The 19,318-nt window shown below is 39.3% G+C and overlaps 1 protein-coding gene across 1 annotated transcript in view; it reads left to right on the forward strand.

Annotated features, from left to right (window-relative positions):
* gpr83 (G protein-coupled receptor 83) overlaps positions 1–16,005 on the forward strand; it is a 16,881-nt gene extending 876 nt beyond the window's left edge. Inside the window, exons 2-4 of the mRNA XM_042485294.2 lie at positions 1,607–1,732; positions 10,263–10,396; positions 11,589–16,005. Coding sequence (XP_042341228.2) covers positions 1,607–1,732; positions 10,263–10,396; positions 11,589–12,300 — 972 coding nt within the window. The 3' untranslated portion in view covers positions 12,301–16,005. The remainder of the gene's footprint in view (positions 1–1,606; positions 1,733–10,262; positions 10,397–11,588) is intronic.
* The last annotated feature ends 3,313 nt before the right edge of the window (positions 16,006–19,318 follow it).

Genomic DNA, 19,318 nt, shown 5'->3' on the forward strand with positions numbered 1-19,318 from the left:
TCATGTTATAGTCCATAAAAATATGTAATGGAATAGAAGCAATAGAAGTATGACATCAACATAGGAATAAAAAAATCATAAAATAATTAGAGCCAAATGATTGACTTTTTAACCACAGATAATCACTGAATTTCAATTGTTAATCAGTATTATTCACATTTTGTATTGCATGCTTAAAGTTCTATTATTTTCTCTCTCTGTGTGTGTGTGTGTGTGTGTGTGTGTGTGTGTAATGTTACAGTGCTATAACAACATGTAATGTAATAGCAATATAAGCAGGAATAAAGAAAACATAAAATAATTAGATTCAAACAATGTACTTTTTAATCACAGTTCAACACTGAATTTCAGTAGTTAATCGGTATTAATCACATTTTTTATTGCATGTTTAAAATTCTATTATTTTGCATTTTAAACAGTTTGCTTGTGTGTGTGTGTGTGTGTGTGATTGGCAAGAGACACAAGTGACTCAACAAATGTATTAATCCGGGTCCTGTCTGTTTGTCTGGTTTATGATTTACTTTGTAACAGCAGCTCTGACGGCATATTTTCTTTACCAATCAAATAAGGTCACAGCTGGTAACTTTTATGAAAATAACTTGATCATATCTGCTGAAACTGTCACTGCATACTGACAAGTGCATGAGACAGATAGTCTGTGCGAACATCATATGTCCTCTTCTCTTCCTACTGCCTCTAATGGTATTCCCCAAAACCTATTGCAGCGCACCAAAAACAACCAATCAGAGCCGAGGAGTCTCTAACACGGCTGTCAGTCACTGACTGTGCATGTCAAACCGATAAAACTAAACAGTGCACTGAAATATGTTTCTGAAAAGGTGAGAAATAGACAATGCAGGAACAGAATCTTGATAATATTATTGACAGTTTGCAGTTCCGGAGCAGTGGATGACATGATTGACAGCTATGATAGAGACTCCTCGACTTTCAATAGCTGTTATTGTTCACGTGTTGTAAGGCCATTAAAAGTGCAACAATGCAATAGAGTAGGCAGAAAAATATGTGCATTTTTACAGATTATCAGCCTGTTGTCACTCAGAAATTGTCAAATACCACCGCTTTTGCAATGCTTTCGGCATAAGATCCCAACACCAAAAACCACCTTTCGCTTCCACATGATACGCTACTAGAGAGTGTCAGCTGAGAACGTGATTGGACAGAACTGCTCATGGTGTTATGATTTGCCACTGTGATTTGGCATCAGTTGAGAACACGGCTGACATGGAACTGTTGCCTATGCGTGATACGCCACTGGATGGCGTCAGGTTGAAACGCTGCCAGCAACAACTAACATAAGAAGCACAAAGGTACCTTTTGTTGCCTAAACATAATCACTTGCAAGGTAATCCCACATTGTGCTAATGCTGCCGCTGCTTTTTATTTGATTTATTATCATTTTGCTTATTGTCTTCTTCCCTTGTTTTTGAAAGGAATCAAGACAATATGCTCAGGTTTTAAAGGGTTAAGTAATTTCAGTGATGATAAAACTCAAAGCAGCTGAACTTAACAGTGTCAGTATAATATCTTGGTGGATGAGATTGGTAAATCAATAGGTGTACATGATCTGTTGTGTGTGTTTCCTCAGGTCCGGTTCGTGAACAGCACCTGGGTTTTTGGGAGGACAATGTGTCACATCAGTCGCTTTGTACAGTACTGCTCCCTGCACGTCTCCACTCTCACACTGACCGCCATCGCTCTGGATCGTCGGCAGGTTTGTTTTTATATATATATATATATATATATATATATATATATATATATATATATATATATATATATATATATATACTGTATATATGCTCTTATGTCCTTGGAGAGCATCATAGACCAGTACCACTTCCTGAGTGCTACATTGCTACAGAACATTAAACTGTGAAGCTAGATGCCATGAGGGTCAATGATTTAGACAGAGTGTGCTCACAATACTCTGGTCAATAACACAGGGAGCCTCGAAAACATGTCTTGTTTTTTTTTCCTGCCATTAAGTCTCATTTTATAAAGTTCAGTTCCATAGGCAGTGGTGGAAAGTCACTAACCTTTTAAAACCTGCTTCTACATCAGTTTTCTTGTGCTGCATTCAGATGCCTTTCACAAGCTATTTAGCCCTTTGAAACCTGAATGAATTTGCTTGATTTTTTTTTTAAAGGTGGGAAAAAGGCAATAACAACTTTGGCAAAAAATGTCCCAAAAATTACAAGACATAAGTAAAAGGTGACAAAGAAAATTATCTGAATGATCTGTTTTTTTAAAGGGGGGAGAATTTTTTTTAGATAATTATCAAAAATTAGGTAAAAATGTCCAGAAAATAACTATATAGCTATAATAACAATAATTATATATTTGAAATTCTGTTACAGGAAAAAAAAGCTAATGTTATTTAATTTTCAGCATTTTTTGGGGTCATTTTCTTGTTTGTTTTTTACCTTTCTATTTTTTGTTATTTTTAGGTAATTTTCATGTAAATTTTTACTTTCATTTCATTTTCATTTAATTTCATACTATTTTTTGGACCATCTTTTTTAGAAATATTAAACCAATTACTTCTGTCAATAAATTCAGTTTCCCCCAGTGCTTGTATATTAGGGCAAGGACAGTAGTCCAATTAAATCGCCTAATTGTGCTATAACTGCAGCTCCACTGAACTGTGTATGTGAACATACTGAGTGCTCTTGTTCAGCATCACAATTTATTGATTATACTAAGGTTTTGGTCCCACTCGACCTTTGTAAAGAGAACTCAACTATTCAACAATTGTTGAATACTCTTGACAAAGGTAAGGAGGGACAGAAACATTTGTAAAATCCATGAATCATGACACTGAGCAAGAGCAGGATGCGGGATCGTCCTCAATGCACCTGCATCTGAGATTGTTGTATTTTCATATTCCAATAGCCATTACATTTCAATATTTAATTCTTAATGATAAAGTAATGCAAAAACAGTCTATTTCCTCTTTAAATAGTCGTTTCTGTCCAATATTTTACAAAGAGTGAAAATAAGATAAAAGTAGGGCTTGCAATGTGATTAAAGGTTGTACATAATGCATTATTTATTCATTTATTTTTTGTCACTTTAATCACTGGTAGACAGTACTGTCTTTAAGAGGCCATAGTGGGCGGAGTTTTAAAGCGAAAGTGATGATATCATATATAACTAGAAGACTTAAGGACCAACCATAGGTATGTTTCAGTTAACCCTTAAATTGAGCAAAGTGAAACTGTGAATATAAAATACCCCTATTGGTAACATCAACTTCTAAAAAACTCATATTTCACAAAACTGCAATGGAAACACTTTTTTTGGCTTTTCTAGGTCACATGATGCTATGGCTATGTGCTTGTCAGTAGGAACTGGCTCCCTCATGATGCAGCAGGAGCTACAAGAGCTGTTATTGTATCGCACAACTCATCAAAAGTTGAGTAGATCATACCAAAGTTTTGAATCCACAATTCCTCTGTGAAATCGTAGACTATCACCTCCCAGAAATCCCTCATACATGGCTGCTCCCATGTATAAGGGCTTACCTTTCCATTATCGCTCACATAACACACCTACGTCACCTTTGACTGGAAATAATGAGGGCTAGTGCGGTGGCTGCAATAGAAATAAACCTGTTGTTGTTTTGGGGTCCCTAAACAGTTTGGGAATTGTTACCACCTATGAGCTGAGCACACAGGTGCAGCTAATCAGACTGATATCAGCGGGAAACTGTATTGCCAAAAAACAAAGCAAAGCACGATTTGGGAAACATGGATGAAACTAAATTGTTAGTTAACTTAAAAGTTAACTACAGTGCTGCTAAATGGACTGCAACTGACTGCAGGCTAGTCAACATCAGTCAACAAATGCTGTCATTTGATAAGATTTGCTTGACCTTGTTAATATGGACTTCAAAACTGTTCTCAAATGCAGAATAACGCAATCATAAGCATGCAATAAAAAATGTGATTAATCATGATTAACTAATGAGATTCAGCCCTGACAGCCCTAAATAGAAGTCAAAAATATGAAAATAAATGTGTGTATCAGCACTTAGTTTTTGATTCTTCCTCTTCCAATAATCACCTCATTCATCTTGTGATCCATCAGAGGGATCTTATCCCCAGGTTTGAACCTGCTGTGCTAAATAACTAACCGTATGTAAAACCAACTCCACTTTGAAACGTTACAGTAAAGTGCTGCATTTACAGAGTAAGAATTTCATAATGTTGGAATGGCCCTTATCAGTCACAGGAGGCATTTTTCTTCATTATATGAAACATCCACATTTTTATTCAAATCAGATGAAAAGGGTTTTGAAGTAGCTTAATCACCTTTGAGAGCTGTGTGTCACAGCTGCTGCTGCAGCTCCAACTTCTGACCATGCTGATAAACACACCAAATCAATGGGCCGAGCTACAATAAATGACTTCTTGTTGTTACGTTTAGTGATTAAAAACCCAGATAGTTCAACCAAGAGATTGGGTGGGGATTATTCAAAAAGCACAGCTATGATGAAGCATTTTAAACCTTTGTAACCTGAATCAACATCATTTTTCTTGCAGTGAGTCACCTTTCACAAGTATTTAAACCTTGAACCCAGAGCAAGTTGGTTTGATTTATTTATTTATTTTAAATGAACCATGAGAAAAAGGAATAATCATCTTTGCAAATTACAAGATATTAGTAGACAGAGAAACCTTTTTTTTTTAAAGCTAGGGAAAAAAATCCAGAGAACTGTATTCACAATTGATATAGTTATATATATATATATATATATATATAGATATAGATATAGATATATATAAAAAATTGTAGTTGTAATTATTTTTTTTCATATACCTGTTGGGTTTTTTTTGTTTTGTTTTGCTAATTTTCAGTTAATTTTCTTTTACTTTTTAATAATTTCTTGCTAATTTCTATGTCATTTCTTCTTTAGTTGCTTAACGCCTTCTTCCCATTTTTTAAAAAAAAGAAATTCAGCCATTTGCTGGTTAATACATGAGATAAATGCAATTTTCTCAGCTTCTTGTGATCTCTGTTGTATCTGAAAGTAATCGTGAGATGGTCCCCCTCCACTCCTCTCACCGCAGCATTATTTAAGTGGAGATACCTGAAGACTCTGCAGGTTAAAAGCTGTATCGTGTTTTACAGTTATCTGACAGTGCTCCCTCGTCTTTTGACTTTCCTGTACATGAATCAGAGCAATGCAGAGTTTGATTTGGATTTGCACTTTAAAGCCTCTGGAACAGTGGCTTGAAATAATAAGAGTGCACATATATCAAAGTTGAGTGTCTCATTAAGTATCTACAAAAATCTGAGTGAAAACAAATGTTCCCAGCTGTTAGAGAGGCGAGTTCAGAACAGCTAATTGTGAGGATAATAGAATCTCTCTAGACTGTGTGGGTGTGGCAGATCACATTATGGATCCCACCATAGACTGTATATAAAGATGGATGATGCGCCCCCACTTAACCCCGCTATGCTCAAGTGGAGCTAACAGGCGCTGCCATCTTGCACTGTTGACGTCATCCGAAGCCTGAGTCTGTGCTGTATCTGCGTGGTGGGGGAGTTCCTGCCCAAACTTTTTTTTGTAGAATCGGATAAAACGATCACTTGAACAAACATCAGGGCGATGAGAACTACCTTCAGTGACAGAAAACAATTTTGGGGGAAAAATGTATTTGGTGTGTAGTTTTTAGTTTGGCCTGCGTTCCTTTCAATGACATGGAGGGGCGAGCTTTACAACCTATAATGCAGACACACACCAGGGGGCGATCCAGATTGAAAAGCTACACTTTGAGGGAACTATCATATCATCCATCTTTATATACAGACTAGACTATGGATCCCAACTTTGTCAGATTTCGTCACCACAACAGCCATGGAGCAAAGCAGAGTCGATGTCGTAGTGAAGTGTTTTTTGTGCCCAGAACTTAACCACACATTAACCACAGCATTGTTGAAGCCATAGACTGTATAAATGATGCATGTAGCTGCCATTGGATTGTGAAATGCCATTTTGAAGCCTCGAGTTTCAGCCCATTTTCATTCTGAACATGTAAAACAGCAATGTTTTGGAGCATAAGATCACAATGCCGAAAGGCACCTTATGTGTGTGCATGTAACACCGCTGGTCGTCATCAGTTGAGAACGTGGCTGGACAGAACCATTTGCTGTGTTGTTATACACCGGCGGATGGGTGCACGGCACCTGCCACGTCCACATGATACACGCACGGATGGCATCCCTTGAGAATGCTGCCGGATGGAACCTGTCGTGTGTGCATGAAATGCTGCAGTACGGCGTCAGGTTGAAATGCTGCCAGCAACATCTTCATATAAAGAGCGTTTGTTGACGTTCCAGCGCTGGTTGCCATGTGCTGTTGTTGCCTAAATATAATCACATGCACTGTCATTCCACCATGTGCATTTGTAAAAGGCATCCCTTTTAAGACATTTCTAAGATTTTAGGACATTTCTAGGATTATAGGATGTTTTCAGGACTTTAGGATCCATCTAGGATTTTAGGATGTTTCTCGGATTTAAGGACGTTTCTAGGATTTTATGATGGTTTTAGGATTTAAGGATCTTAGTAGTATTTTAAGACGTTTCTCAGATTTTAAGGCATTTGTAAGATTTTAGGACGTTTCTAGGATTTGAGGACTTTGTTAGGATTTAATGACGTTTCCAAGACTCTTGGACATTAGGGCTTAGCAAGCCTCTGTCCATGGGTGTGGGAGATCTGTTTTTTTTTTATTTTTTATTTTTTTAACTTTGATGCTGTTTAATGCACTCTGGCACCTTATGTGTACTAATTCCCAGTGTGAATCACTTTATTTTTATTGTGAATTAGAAAATGGTTAGGGAGCCACCTGCTATCCTACCGGGGGGCTAGAATTTGCCTACCTGTAAGTTGAATATCACTTGACTAGAATGGGCTCCTGCCAGTGCTGTCCATGGTGCTGAGTGTTGAGATGGAGAATAATGATTTCGGGTAAATATTTCAGGCACACAATGATATCAGACATGTTGGTGAACCTGTGAAAACAACATCCACACTGTTAGGTTAAGATGAAGGACAAGGGAAAAAATCTGTGACTCAGACGTAGGTGTTATGGACATCTGTCCTTGAAAAGCTTCATGCATTGGATGCCATTGAGGCTTCAACCACAGAGAATGTTCCAATGGCAATGACGTTACATGCAAACAAGTTGATGGCCTTGAAGGTATGCAACCCCTTTCGCTGCTGTAATATTTTCCTCTAAGTCTGTAATTACATTCTTAATGCTTCCTTATGCTCAAAAGGTGAAACAGATGCCCTGCTGTACTGTTGTCTGTGCTGTACAGATCCCCCCCAGGTGTTGTTAAATTGCATTTTCATGTGCCGAAATGGCTTCTTACTTATAATGTACAGAGCATCATATGACCCAAGCTTTATAATGCAGAGTTTTCCACCATCATGTGCAAATAACACAGCAGAGTAAAGATGGATGGTGCAAAAAGGAGCATATGAAAAGGTTTCCAGTCCACGATGCACCAGCATATCAAACACCGAACATTTTCACTGAAGTACCAGCTGTGCTTTCAACTGTAAATTGCTCCTCCACAACATGAATGCAAAGACAGCGTCTCAACAACCTTGGGTCATAATGGCAATTTATTACTTTATTAGATCACCTGTGACACCTTAAAAATAAAAGTCACCTCAATTCAATAAGCCACACCCGCTGATGAATAAAAGTCTTCTTTTTCATTAACTGAATCAGCGGGTATTTATTATGTAATATTGTCAGTTTTCTCCCCCAATGTAGCAGTGAGTTCCATTTTCTTTTTGAAACACCTCTTTTCCTCCTAACCTTCAATAAGTGTAGCCTGAGTAACTTGAGATGAATAAAAGTGTTTTTTTTTCTTCAATATTTGCTAGTCTGCAACCATAAAGAAGGGTTGTAAAATAGGTTGTATTTTGCAAATTTACCCTTTGAAACCTGGAGTGCCTTTCACAAGTATTTTAAATTGGTGTGATTTCTTTCAAAAACATGGGGGGGGAAAAGGCGATGAGCAACTTAGGAAGAAATGTTATTCATGACAAGGAATTAGTAGATTCAGAAGACAATTTTTAAAAAGCTAGGGAAAATAATCAGAGGGCAAAAAGTAAAAAGCTAGAAAAAAACCTTTTAATTATTTATAGTTTTCGTAGTTGCATATTTAAATTATATTACAGAGTTATGTTTATTTGTTTATTTAGTTTATTTTTAAGCTATTTCCTTGCACCTTCTTTTCCATTTAAAAAAACCTAATTTTATTTTTTCTTGCACTTTTTACTCATTTCTTTTTTATTTTATTTTTTTTTTTGTCATTTCCTCTTTCATTGTTCATTACCCTTTTTCCACGTCTCTAATAGAAATCCAGGCAATTTGCAGAGAGGTTTTTTAACACAATTTGATCACTGGGCGGCTGAACACTGAACATGATATTAATACACAGTTGACTCTGTTACCTAAAGCTCAGCTAAAACGTGCACTTTACTGTGAGCTGCTCTCACGGTGCCGCAGGGGAACTGCTCTGACAATCGCCTACCTGCTACAGGAGAGTGGTTTGGTGAAGTCTGATAGAAGTGCATGCTAGTTTATTCCCAGAGGAAGGGAGAATTGAAAATAAGATTTTTTTCTTTGTATAGCCTGTATCTCCTGTACTGAGCTTAATTTAACACTGTGAGATTTTGAACATTTTCTCAGTCTTCTTAAAATGAGCTTCTGGGAAATAGTCTTCCCCTCTGAGATGGGGATCAAATCAAGTCTCAGCTCTGAGCATTTTATCTGCTCCCAGACTTGTCAAGTGCGGAGGGGGGCAGACCAGAATTTAGTAATCTCCAAATGAGAAGTGGATTTCTCTGTGTAGCTGCATACTGTAGCAGGACATTGAAAATCACCAAAATTCAGATCCTAGCTAACATCCCTGCCTTTAAAAGGCTGTACCAGGCAGAGTTTCACTGCAACACGTTCTCATTCCAGGTCATCACATGGTGCCCTTTGCAATGGACATCTGTGTCTACATATTATCCTTCTGTGTCGGCTTTTTCAGTTGCAGGATGCAGCTACTGTGATGTCAATACAAGCACATGATGTAATTACGCTGCAGGTGGTTTTGTTTAGGCAACAACAATACATGGCAATCGACAACAACAACAAATGCACGTGTTGGCATGGATGTTTAGGATTAGACAACAAGGACATGTTTGGTTATGATTAGGGGAAGGGGGCACACAGTAAGATGGAGAAAAAAAACATCACATTTAGACAGGAAGAGAACACAGGGCTCCTGCATGAAAGTCCAGGGTTTGTTGGACCCATCCATTGTCCCTCCCGCCTGCCCTGGCACTCCTTATATTACATTCTTCCTGGCAGCGTATCAACCTGATGCCCTCCCACCATGTATTATCTACACACGACCAATTCTGTCTGACTGCGTTCTTAAGTGACGCCACCCATCCACGTAGTTTGCTGCCATGGCCTGTCAGAAGTACTTTATACACAAAAAAAAGGCTTAGTCATCAGTCTGAGTCCGCATGGAGGGCTGAAATGGACCAAGTGTTTAACACCTCCTTGAAAGTATAAATGTAAATGAAAATGATGAAATGTTGTGTAGTACAAGTTTAACATAAAACGTATATAAAAAAGAAATACTCAAGTATGTCAAATTTTTATCTAAATGCAAAACTTGTACTTTGCCACATTTCACTACAGATTTTCTGTCATTGCACTCAAAGTAACATCATTGGTGTTTTTTTAAATTCTCAGCTGGCGTTGTCAGTATTGGTTTATGATCCTCAGAGTCTGTATAGTTGGTTCAGGGACGTTGTGTATATCCGGTCATCACCAGATAAAACTAAGATTCACAAACATAAAAACCTTCCTCTCCTGACATTGCTTCAGTTTGTGTAGCAGAATCCAGGTGGCTGTCCAACACAGCAAACCAAGCCAAGATGTTGATAAATGCAAGAAAAGCATGCTTTTTCTATCGATTGCTGCTTTGCCTGCGAAATACTCCCAGCAGATATCATCGATTTGTATTAACACTGTGTGTCACTCCTGTAACATAATTCCACCATGGTTTTTTTCAATTGGATATGAGTAATTACAGGAGCCGATAGTAGAATTCATTACCCAGATGAGGTTACAGATATAGATGGCTTATTTATTTCATGATCCATTGTGTGCGTGTGTGTCTGCACTGACTGCGATCTGTGTGACTTGCTTTCAGGTGATTTTACATCCTCTGAGGCCTCGCATGTCTCTGTCACAAGGCAGTGTGTGGGTCGCTGTTATCTGGATAATGGCCAGCTGCTTCTCCCTCCCTCATGCAATCTACCAAAAACTCCTGACTTTTACATACAGGTAAAATGACACGCACTCATACATTTCAATTAGGAGAGATCCACTGTAAATAATATTGAATGAGGTTGGCAATAGATAAATTACTTTGGTGATTAGATTCTATGGATGTGTTGATTAGAGTAGAAGAAATTCACCCAGAATGAAGGCAAAAATATGGGTGATTAATGATAAAGATTGTTAATGATATATGTTAAATGTGGGCTGGCGTAGAAACGGACACCTTGTCATTACAGTTATAAATGACCTTAATCATCGTATTTTTCCTCATATTAGCCATTTTCTTAATGTTTTTCAGTCCAAAGTGATGCATGGGCTATCAGGAAATTAATCAACAACTATTAAAACTTAACTGTTAAAAACATCAAAAAAGATGAATCATTTTAGACAGTTTTTAAGCAAAAATGCCATACACTTTCTGGGCCCAGCTGCTCAAACGTGAAAATATGCTGTTGGTGCTTTTTATGCCTCTGTGTCAGTGATAGCTTCAACCGGAAGCATTATGTTTTCGGGTTTCAGTTCTATGATACTGTTTATCAAGTACAGCTTGAGGGAATTTCTTCAAATTTGGTATAAATGTCCAATTGGGCTCAGCGATGAACTGATTGGATTTTGGTGATCAAAGGTCACTGTGATCTTGTCTGTCTCGGAAATATTGTTAACGTTGTTAAATGTGGGCTGGCATATCAGATTAGAGATGAACACCTCTTCATTACCATTATAGATTACTTTTATCATCTTATTTCTCCTCATATAAGCTTTCTTCTTCTTCTTCTTCTTCTTCTTCTTCTTCTTCTTCTTTATGTTTTAGAGTCCAAAGTGATTCATGAAGACCCATCAGGAAATTAATCATTAACTATTAAAAACATCAAAAAACATAACAAACATACATATGTGCGTTGGTCTCATTCTCACGAATACGATATCTCAAGAACAACTTGAGGGAATTTCTTCAAATTCAGGCATTTTTTTGCCTGACGAAGATCTCTGATCAAAATGTTGCAAAATTAAAATTTATTGGTAGCTTTTAGTACAGTGTGAAGATCTTTTGTTTTACTCTTAAATGACAGTTTACTAACTTTTTTGGGGGCTTTTGGACTGTTGGTTGGACCAAGTTTTTGATTGTTAATTGTAGCCTCACACTCACCTTATTCTCATGCTCCTCACTGATCTGTCATTCTTGCGTCCTCACCAGTAAGGAAAAGGAGCGCAGCCTGTGCGTCCCTGACTTCCCAGAGCCATCAGATGTCTATTGGCAGTACATTGACCTCCTGACCTTCATATTGCTCTACGTGCTGCCACTCCTCATCATCACTGTGTCCTACACCACGGTGGCCTGCCGGCTGTGGCGCCACAATGCCATCGGTGATACCACAACAGCTCAGCACGCCACCCAGAGAAGAAAGCGGCGGCGGACGTTGGCCATGTTGCTCCTGGTGGTCGGGGTGTTTGCCGTCTGCTGGTTCCCACTCAACTGCTACGTGGTGCTGCTGTCCAGCCAGGCCATCCACTCCTCCAATGCGCTGTACTTCTGCTTTCACTGGCTGGCTATGAGCTCCACCTGCTACAACCCATTCATCTACTGCTGCCTGAACCCCACCTTCCGCCAGGAGCTTAGGCTGCTCTTCGAAATGTGCAGGAGGACACAGAGGGCGGTGGTCGGGTTGGAGCCAGAGCTCCGCCCCGTACCTGCTCCGTGTCACAGGACTGCCTGGCCCGACAACCACGAGTCCTCTAGGCCAAGGCACGCTCTATCGCACCCGGGCCACTCCTCCTCACAGCAGAGCCATGCCTCCTCCAATCAGTCCCACAACCCCAAAGATACGCATGTGCTTTTCACGGCTAGGCAGGTCCTCACAGGAAGAACTGACATCCTCTCAGTCGAGCCCATTGTGGCTGTGAGCTGACTGGAAACAACAGCCATGTTGTGATGGTGTGTTGGAGATTCTTAATCCTATTTTAGGATTTAATCATGTTCCAAAGAGGAAATCAGAAACCTCAGAAATGTATGGCTGAGCCAACACAGATTATAAAGGCAGCAGAGTGAGAGGACGTTTTCGCACAATGTAGACCTCAACTCTTGAAGGTTCCGCGTTTAGGATTTAGGGCAATATGTTGGCAGGAATGGAAATAATATTCATACCTATGTTTTCATAGTTGAATAATCACCTAGAAATAAGAATAGTTGTGTTTTCGTTACCTTCAGAATGATTCGTTTATATGTACATACAGAGGGGGTCCTCTTCCTCAGAGTTTGCCATGTTGTTTCTACAGTAGCCCTGAACAGACAAATCAAAGACTGGCTTTAGAAAGGGCCATTCTGCAGCGGCTACTGCAGCTCTCCTACATGCTTAACACAACGTTTTAGTTGGTTGCAACCTGCGACCTCACCACTAGATGCCACTATTTCCCCAACCGTAGACCTTTAAAAAAAGAATAGAAGTTGCTCTTGAGCTTTCGATTGTATCACAAAATCTTTCTCAGAAAATGGTGTTTGACTAGTTTGTTGTGTTCAAATTCCCAGTTTATTTCTGATATTAGATACAGCAGCTAACAAAATAATCTCACCTCAAGGTCAGTTTAGTAGAGGTTCTGGAGCTTTATGCTTGTCTTTTTTTTTAGAAATTGTCGTCATACTGTTGCAGCAATGACAGTGTGACACATGCAAAGTATGCGATGCAAACTGGGGTCATTCATTATGTCAAGTAGAACTCCCTCTATCGTTTCTTGATATTGCGATCTTATTAAATAAAAAAAGAAAAAATCACATATCACATCACATTGATGTTAAAGGGATGCTTCTTTTCTTAGGCAGCTTTGTATCATGTGCATTTAAGTGTAAATTAACTGTGGTAAACAGGGATGTCAGTTTCAGTCAATTTTGCTTTTGATAGGCCAACACTCATTAACTGGTAACTAACCGATTCATTTTTAAGGGGAAAAAAAGTTATATAATGTTAAATAGGCTGGCGTTCCACTGACTCAGTGAGCTTTAGAGCTGAATTTCAAAGCACCGTCTATTTAGTGGTGGTAAGATTTTAATGTTTTGTGATGTAAATGTTTTGACTTTGATTTTATTTTCTAGTGTTTGGGTTCAGACAGCTGGCCAGTCGTATTAACACGTGGAAAAGCCCAGTCATTGGTCTCCAGTGCTTCGTCAAACGTTCTGCACCGTGCACTAGGTGGGTTGGATAGGAGCTAACATTAGCTAGCTAGTGATGCAGCTCATTTGGCGAACACAGCTGGTAACGCCATCTGCATGGGGGAACTCCTTGCCACTGAAAAACTGTGCCCACCCTACGGTTTATCCTCAGGTCGCCACCAATGAGTTCATTTTGAACTTCAAAACTGCTTTAATTTTGTTAACTGTGTTAGCACCACTAAACATGCTGACACTGCTAACAGTGGAAACGGAGCTAACAGTGATAAATCTTAAATTAATAGCCTGGGCCATTATTTGCTTAAATCAGGCTTATATTTAAGACAGGCATCTATGTAGGGACAGCTTTTAATACCTTTATCATAAAACTGTTGCTCAGCAAACAAAAAACAATTTAAATGTTTAATGAAACCTCCTTTTTCATGTCTCTCGTTTACTCTGTCAGTATTACTTCTTCTTTGGCGATCACAGTTTCAGTAAAATAAACTGAATGATTGAATTGTAATGAATAATACCAAGCTAATGATTTGTGTAGCATGTCCATATTGACAAAAGTTTAAACATGCAAATTTGTATGTGTTATCTCAGCAGCTAACTAACATCTCCAGCAGGTAGCCAACAACCAGGTTTTATATATCTACAAATGCATTGTATGGGGGCTTCTAATTGAGATAGGCCTTTATTTGTCAAATGTGTTGCCACGCCAGGTTAGTAAAAGGGACTGGGCATCTTATTGGGACTAGGCTAAGGGGGTTTTGTGGCTCAGAACTGAACAGCTTCTTCAAAAGGGTGCCATGGGGGGAGACTAGAAGATTGGCGCAATGTTTCCACAACTTTGCTAAGGTAATGAGCCATGCCGCTAGCTAGCTCCTACCAGACCTGGGTGGCGCTCGATAAAATGAAGAGTAGCGAAATTAACCTAGAGACCGACATGTGTAAGATCAAAAATATCCTCGGCGGTTAACTGGCTAATGGTTAACTACTGACGTCCCTAGTGGTAAACTTCCCTCCATCTTGCCAGTGCCCAAATCTCCCTGCTCATCTCCCAGTGAAATTCTGAAATGCAGCATCCAGGGCGTTATTGCTGGCATTTCGTATGCCAACATCCTAGGTCGTCACATGTCCCGCTTTGCACTGGACTTTCATGTCTACATATTACGCTTCTTTCTGCATCTGCTTTTTACATTTTGGGATGCCTCTACCATGATGTCTACACTAGCAGATAATGGGATTACCTGCTCATGGTTGTTTAGACAACAGAAGCACATGTCAAACCCACGCCGGAATGTCAACAAATGCACATGCTGGCACCAGTGGTTAGGATTAGGGGAAGGAGGCTCATGGTATGGTGTAGAAAAAAACATCACTCTCAGAAGCAAACACTGCACTCCTGCATGAAAGTCCAGGGTTTGTTGGACCCATCCATTATCACTCCAGCCCCCCCTATAGACGCTCCTCATGCTCCTTATATTGCGTTGTCATTGGCAGTGTTCCAACCTGAAGCCAGTCTGTGGTGTATAATGCGCACACGTCAGGCTTCATCTGGCAACGTTCTGAAGTGATGCTACCCGTCCACATATCAGGCTGACGCAGCAAGTGCCATCCGACCATCCAGCGGCGTATAATAACACTTGGGCCGATTCCGTCTAGTCGTGTTCTTGGCTGATGATGCCAACTAGGGGCATAGAAGGGAGACTCAATAGGTGTCTTTTGACATCAGGATCGTATGCAGAAGCACTGACAAAGCGGCGATATTTGGTGACTTCCGAATGAGAACAGGCTGGCCCACTGCCACCATAGACACAAAGAGTATAGAAAGGGATCAACAGAGAGAGAGAGAGACCACTTTCTTTCTCTCTCTTCCATCTGTTTTTTCATTATTGCTGTGCGTTAAAAGGGTTCATTTTCGGGAGTTTTTTTTAGGTGATGTGAGGGTTTAAGGGCAGAAGGATGTTGTATGCTGTAAAGTGTTCTGAGGCAAACCTTGTTTTGTGATAATAGGCTTAAGAAATAAAATTGACTTGACTTCGTAGACTTAGCTCAAACTGTAAAACTAGGCAGTGCTGATCAAATATAAACTAAGATTATGTTCCTGTATTGCCTATTTTTTCCCACCTAAAATGTCCACAGAAACACATTTTAGTGCACTGTTTAGCTGTAATACAAGGGTTTGTGAACAGGAAGTGGGCACCATACTGTTTTCTGTACTGTAAAAAAAAGAGGCTAAAAAATTTGAGATCAAACTGTAAAACTAAGCAGTGCTGATCAAATGTGAACCAAGATTCTGTTACTATGTTGCCTATTTCTTGCCTACAATGTTTTCAGAAACATATTTTATTTATCTTATTGTTTATCTGTAACTCCAAATGGTTCATTACCAGCCAGCATTTATATTGTTTCCTTTGTAAAAACTGCAAAGCTTGCTTTACATCACCCACCAGCGTAAGCGTTTATTGGTAGTTGCAGGTTTTCTACCTCCTGAGCAAAAGCAAATGCCACAACCCTTTTTTCACTGGTCGTGTAGCACCACTTTCAAAAGTAGTTGCATCTCTCTACTGTGTAGACCATCTAGTTTTATGAAAAAACCATCTTTCAGCAGTGAAATACTTCTTAATGATCTGATTTAACTGTCAGGTCTTAATGCCTTCACAAGTCTGCATGACTGACAAAGTTCGTTCATCCACGAAAACCTGTCTAAAAATGTAAAAAAAATTGTGTCACATTGTTGTGACTTGAAAACTTTAGTTTACCATTCTGCCTACAGTATGAACATGTTGAGAATAAAATCTTGTTCAAATTGATCCACAGGCCACTTCACACTCATACTGCTGCTCATTTTTTTTTATATATTTCTCTTTAATTCACATATAGCCAGAGGGTTTATAGAGCACAGACAGGGGAAAAAACACCGGCAAAATATTACAGTAGGCTACATGACTTATCTTTCTCATCATATATTCTGCACCCATAGACTGTTTTGTCTTTAGTTGCTTTAAAAGCCTCTCTTCTTTACGGTGTGTGACTGTGGGTCCTCTGGGACTTACAGTAATTTGACAATTAAGAGACAAACATAAAGTTTTTAGTTGTCAGTCCAGATAGACAATTTGGAGCTTTGCATACCAAAGATAGCCTGCGGCAAAATTCTGACAGCTTTCTGCCTGACTGCTGCTACAACTGAAGTCTCCAAACCACCCGGCAATGCAGAATAAATATGTCCACTTTAATTACGGTTCTCAAAGTTCATCTCATAGTATGTGGTTTGTTTTTGTTCACTTCTAAATATTCCTATCCAATTAATCATATGCCTGCAATATGTAACATAAGCTTTACTCTAACCATTAGAAAGTTTGCAAAATAGCCAAATGTGCTACTTTGGGTGCTATAGAATTGGAAGGCTGAACATTTTTAGATACCTCAAATACATGTCAACAAGTCTCTGCATTGCTATGTGAAGGTCATCGTAAAGTACATTACTCATATGGGTACATATATAGCAACAATCTATTGGGATTCCAGTCAAAGACAGAATATAACACCCCAAAAAAAATTATGAACTTTCCTTTCCTGATTACCAGCTCTCTAACCATTATATATCGCAGTCATTCAACCCTCATGTCTTGACATAGCCGAACTCATGAATGTGGTTATTTCATTCTGCCAATGAAAGGAAGCAAAGCGGAAGTACTTATACCAGCTTTTCATGTTTGTATGCATGTTTCTTTGGAGAAATCATATTGAAAAAAATCATGTGTTCCTTTCGAAAGGCAGATCCTATTTCTACTTCCCCGTGCTGCCATCACTTCACATTACAGCTCTGAGAAGCTTGAAGAACTAAGACACTGGGAATGTTTTCAACCCAGGCAGAAGAAAGTGCTGAAAGAACAAGTAATAATAATAATAATACTGCAATGGGTATTCAGAACATCTGGGGTGAAAGGGAGCTAAAGCATCTAGAAATGCACATTTTTTTAACAAAAATATCAGCTGTTCCTTCAAAACTTGTATTAGTAGATATTACATTTAAAAAATGGAATATTTTATGCTTTGACTTAAAAGTGGTCAGTTGAGGCTTGTCTAACTTGAGGTTATTCCAGGTTTGTGCTGCATGATAATAAAACGCTGCTTCACCATGTTTAGTTCTGACTCTTTGGACAGTCAGTAGGCCAGCCTCTGATGTCCTGAGGGTCCTGGAAGGTTCATGTCTAAGCCTTTCAAGCCTTTGCTTTGACATTATTCTTCTGACTCTGGCAATGTTTTTTTAAAATGTAGTGGGCAGGCGAAGTTACTAATTTGATGTGGCTGTGGAAATTTAAATCTGAGTCCGGGATAACCCCGAGGTTTCTTGCTTGAGTCTGAGTTACAAGAGGGAGGGATTCAAGGTGAGTCTTCAAGGTGTCTTTCAAAATGTCTTTCTTTCCGTGGCCCAAAGACAATGTTGTCGGTCTTATCTCTGTTCATTTGGAGAAAACTTTGATGCTTACAATTTCTGATTGGCTCAATACAGTGACATGGACATTCTCCATAATCACCTGTTGAAAGTGATTTGTGTATTTGCATGTCATCTGCATAATAATGGTAGGCTTGTTTTACATGATTTGGCCTAATGTGGCCAATGTGCAAGGAGATTTGCATGCCAGCGATGCTCGGCTTACCCAAAGCTGCTAAGACAGCCCATTCTCATTCCAAACTTGTAAAGAAGCGCTGCTTTGTCAACGCTTTTGGTGGTACTCTGGGGGTCCATAAAAGGAGATTGTACTATCCTGTTGCGGAAAAGTTCTTTTATCCAGTCAGCCTGGTCTGTCAGAGGCTTCAGAGAGTGTAATTTAATTCCAGTTCACATCAGAGAACTAAACACTTTTCACTTATATATCTTATATCTATATCTATATCTCATATATCGTAACCAGTTAAAACTAAAACTTTTAAGCCGCATGCCCTATTTCTTTGTTTTTTTGTTTTGTTGTATTTTAGGCAGCCTTGTGTAACACTTTGGCCAAGGGACTACTGATGAAAAATATTTAATACCTTGTGTATTCATGAGTTTGCACTGTCCCTTCTTAAATAAACTAAACCTAAACCTAAGAGTGCAAAGCTAAAAGACACCTTTTGCATACTCATGAAACACAGCTAGACGGTGTCAGTTGAGAACACTGTCGGACAGAAACCCTCGTGCTGCCATTTTACGCCCGTGGACAGCTGAATGGCACCTGCCATGCACATGGGTGGTGTCACTTGACAACGTGGCAGGATGGAACTTGTTGCATGTGCATAAAATGCGGCAGGATGGCGTCAGGGTGACACGCTGCCAGTAATGACGTAATATAAGGAGTGTGAGGGCGTCCTTTGGGTGGGTGGGACGAACAAACCCAGACTTTGATGCAGGAGTCCAATGTTTGCTTCCTGTTTGAATGTGATGTTTTCTGTCTACACCTTACCATGGGCCTCCTTTCTCTCATCTTAACCATCTGTGACTTTGTCACCCAAACCTAACCGCCAGCATTTGCATCTGTTGATGTCCCAGCTTAGGTTGCCATTTGCTCTTGTTGCCTAAACTTAACCACATGCCACGTCATCCCACAATGTGCATTTGTTGACATTATGTGTATTGTGCCATACCGTAAAGAGCAGAAGTATGACTTACACGCAATATTTAGATACAGATGTCCACTGCTAAAAGCTGCATTATGTGATGGCTTAGGGTGAGAACATGTTGGCTGAAAAAAATTTTAAGAATCCACAAACATCAGTCAGTTCTGAGTAGTGTA

Source organism: Plectropomus leopardus, chromosome 3, assembly GCF_026936395.1.
Source record: "Plectropomus leopardus strain MGB_pleo_1.0 chromosome 3, ASM2693639v1, whole genome shotgun sequence".
NCBI lineage: Eukaryota > Metazoa > Chordata > Actinopteri > Perciformes > Serranidae > Plectropomus > Plectropomus leopardus.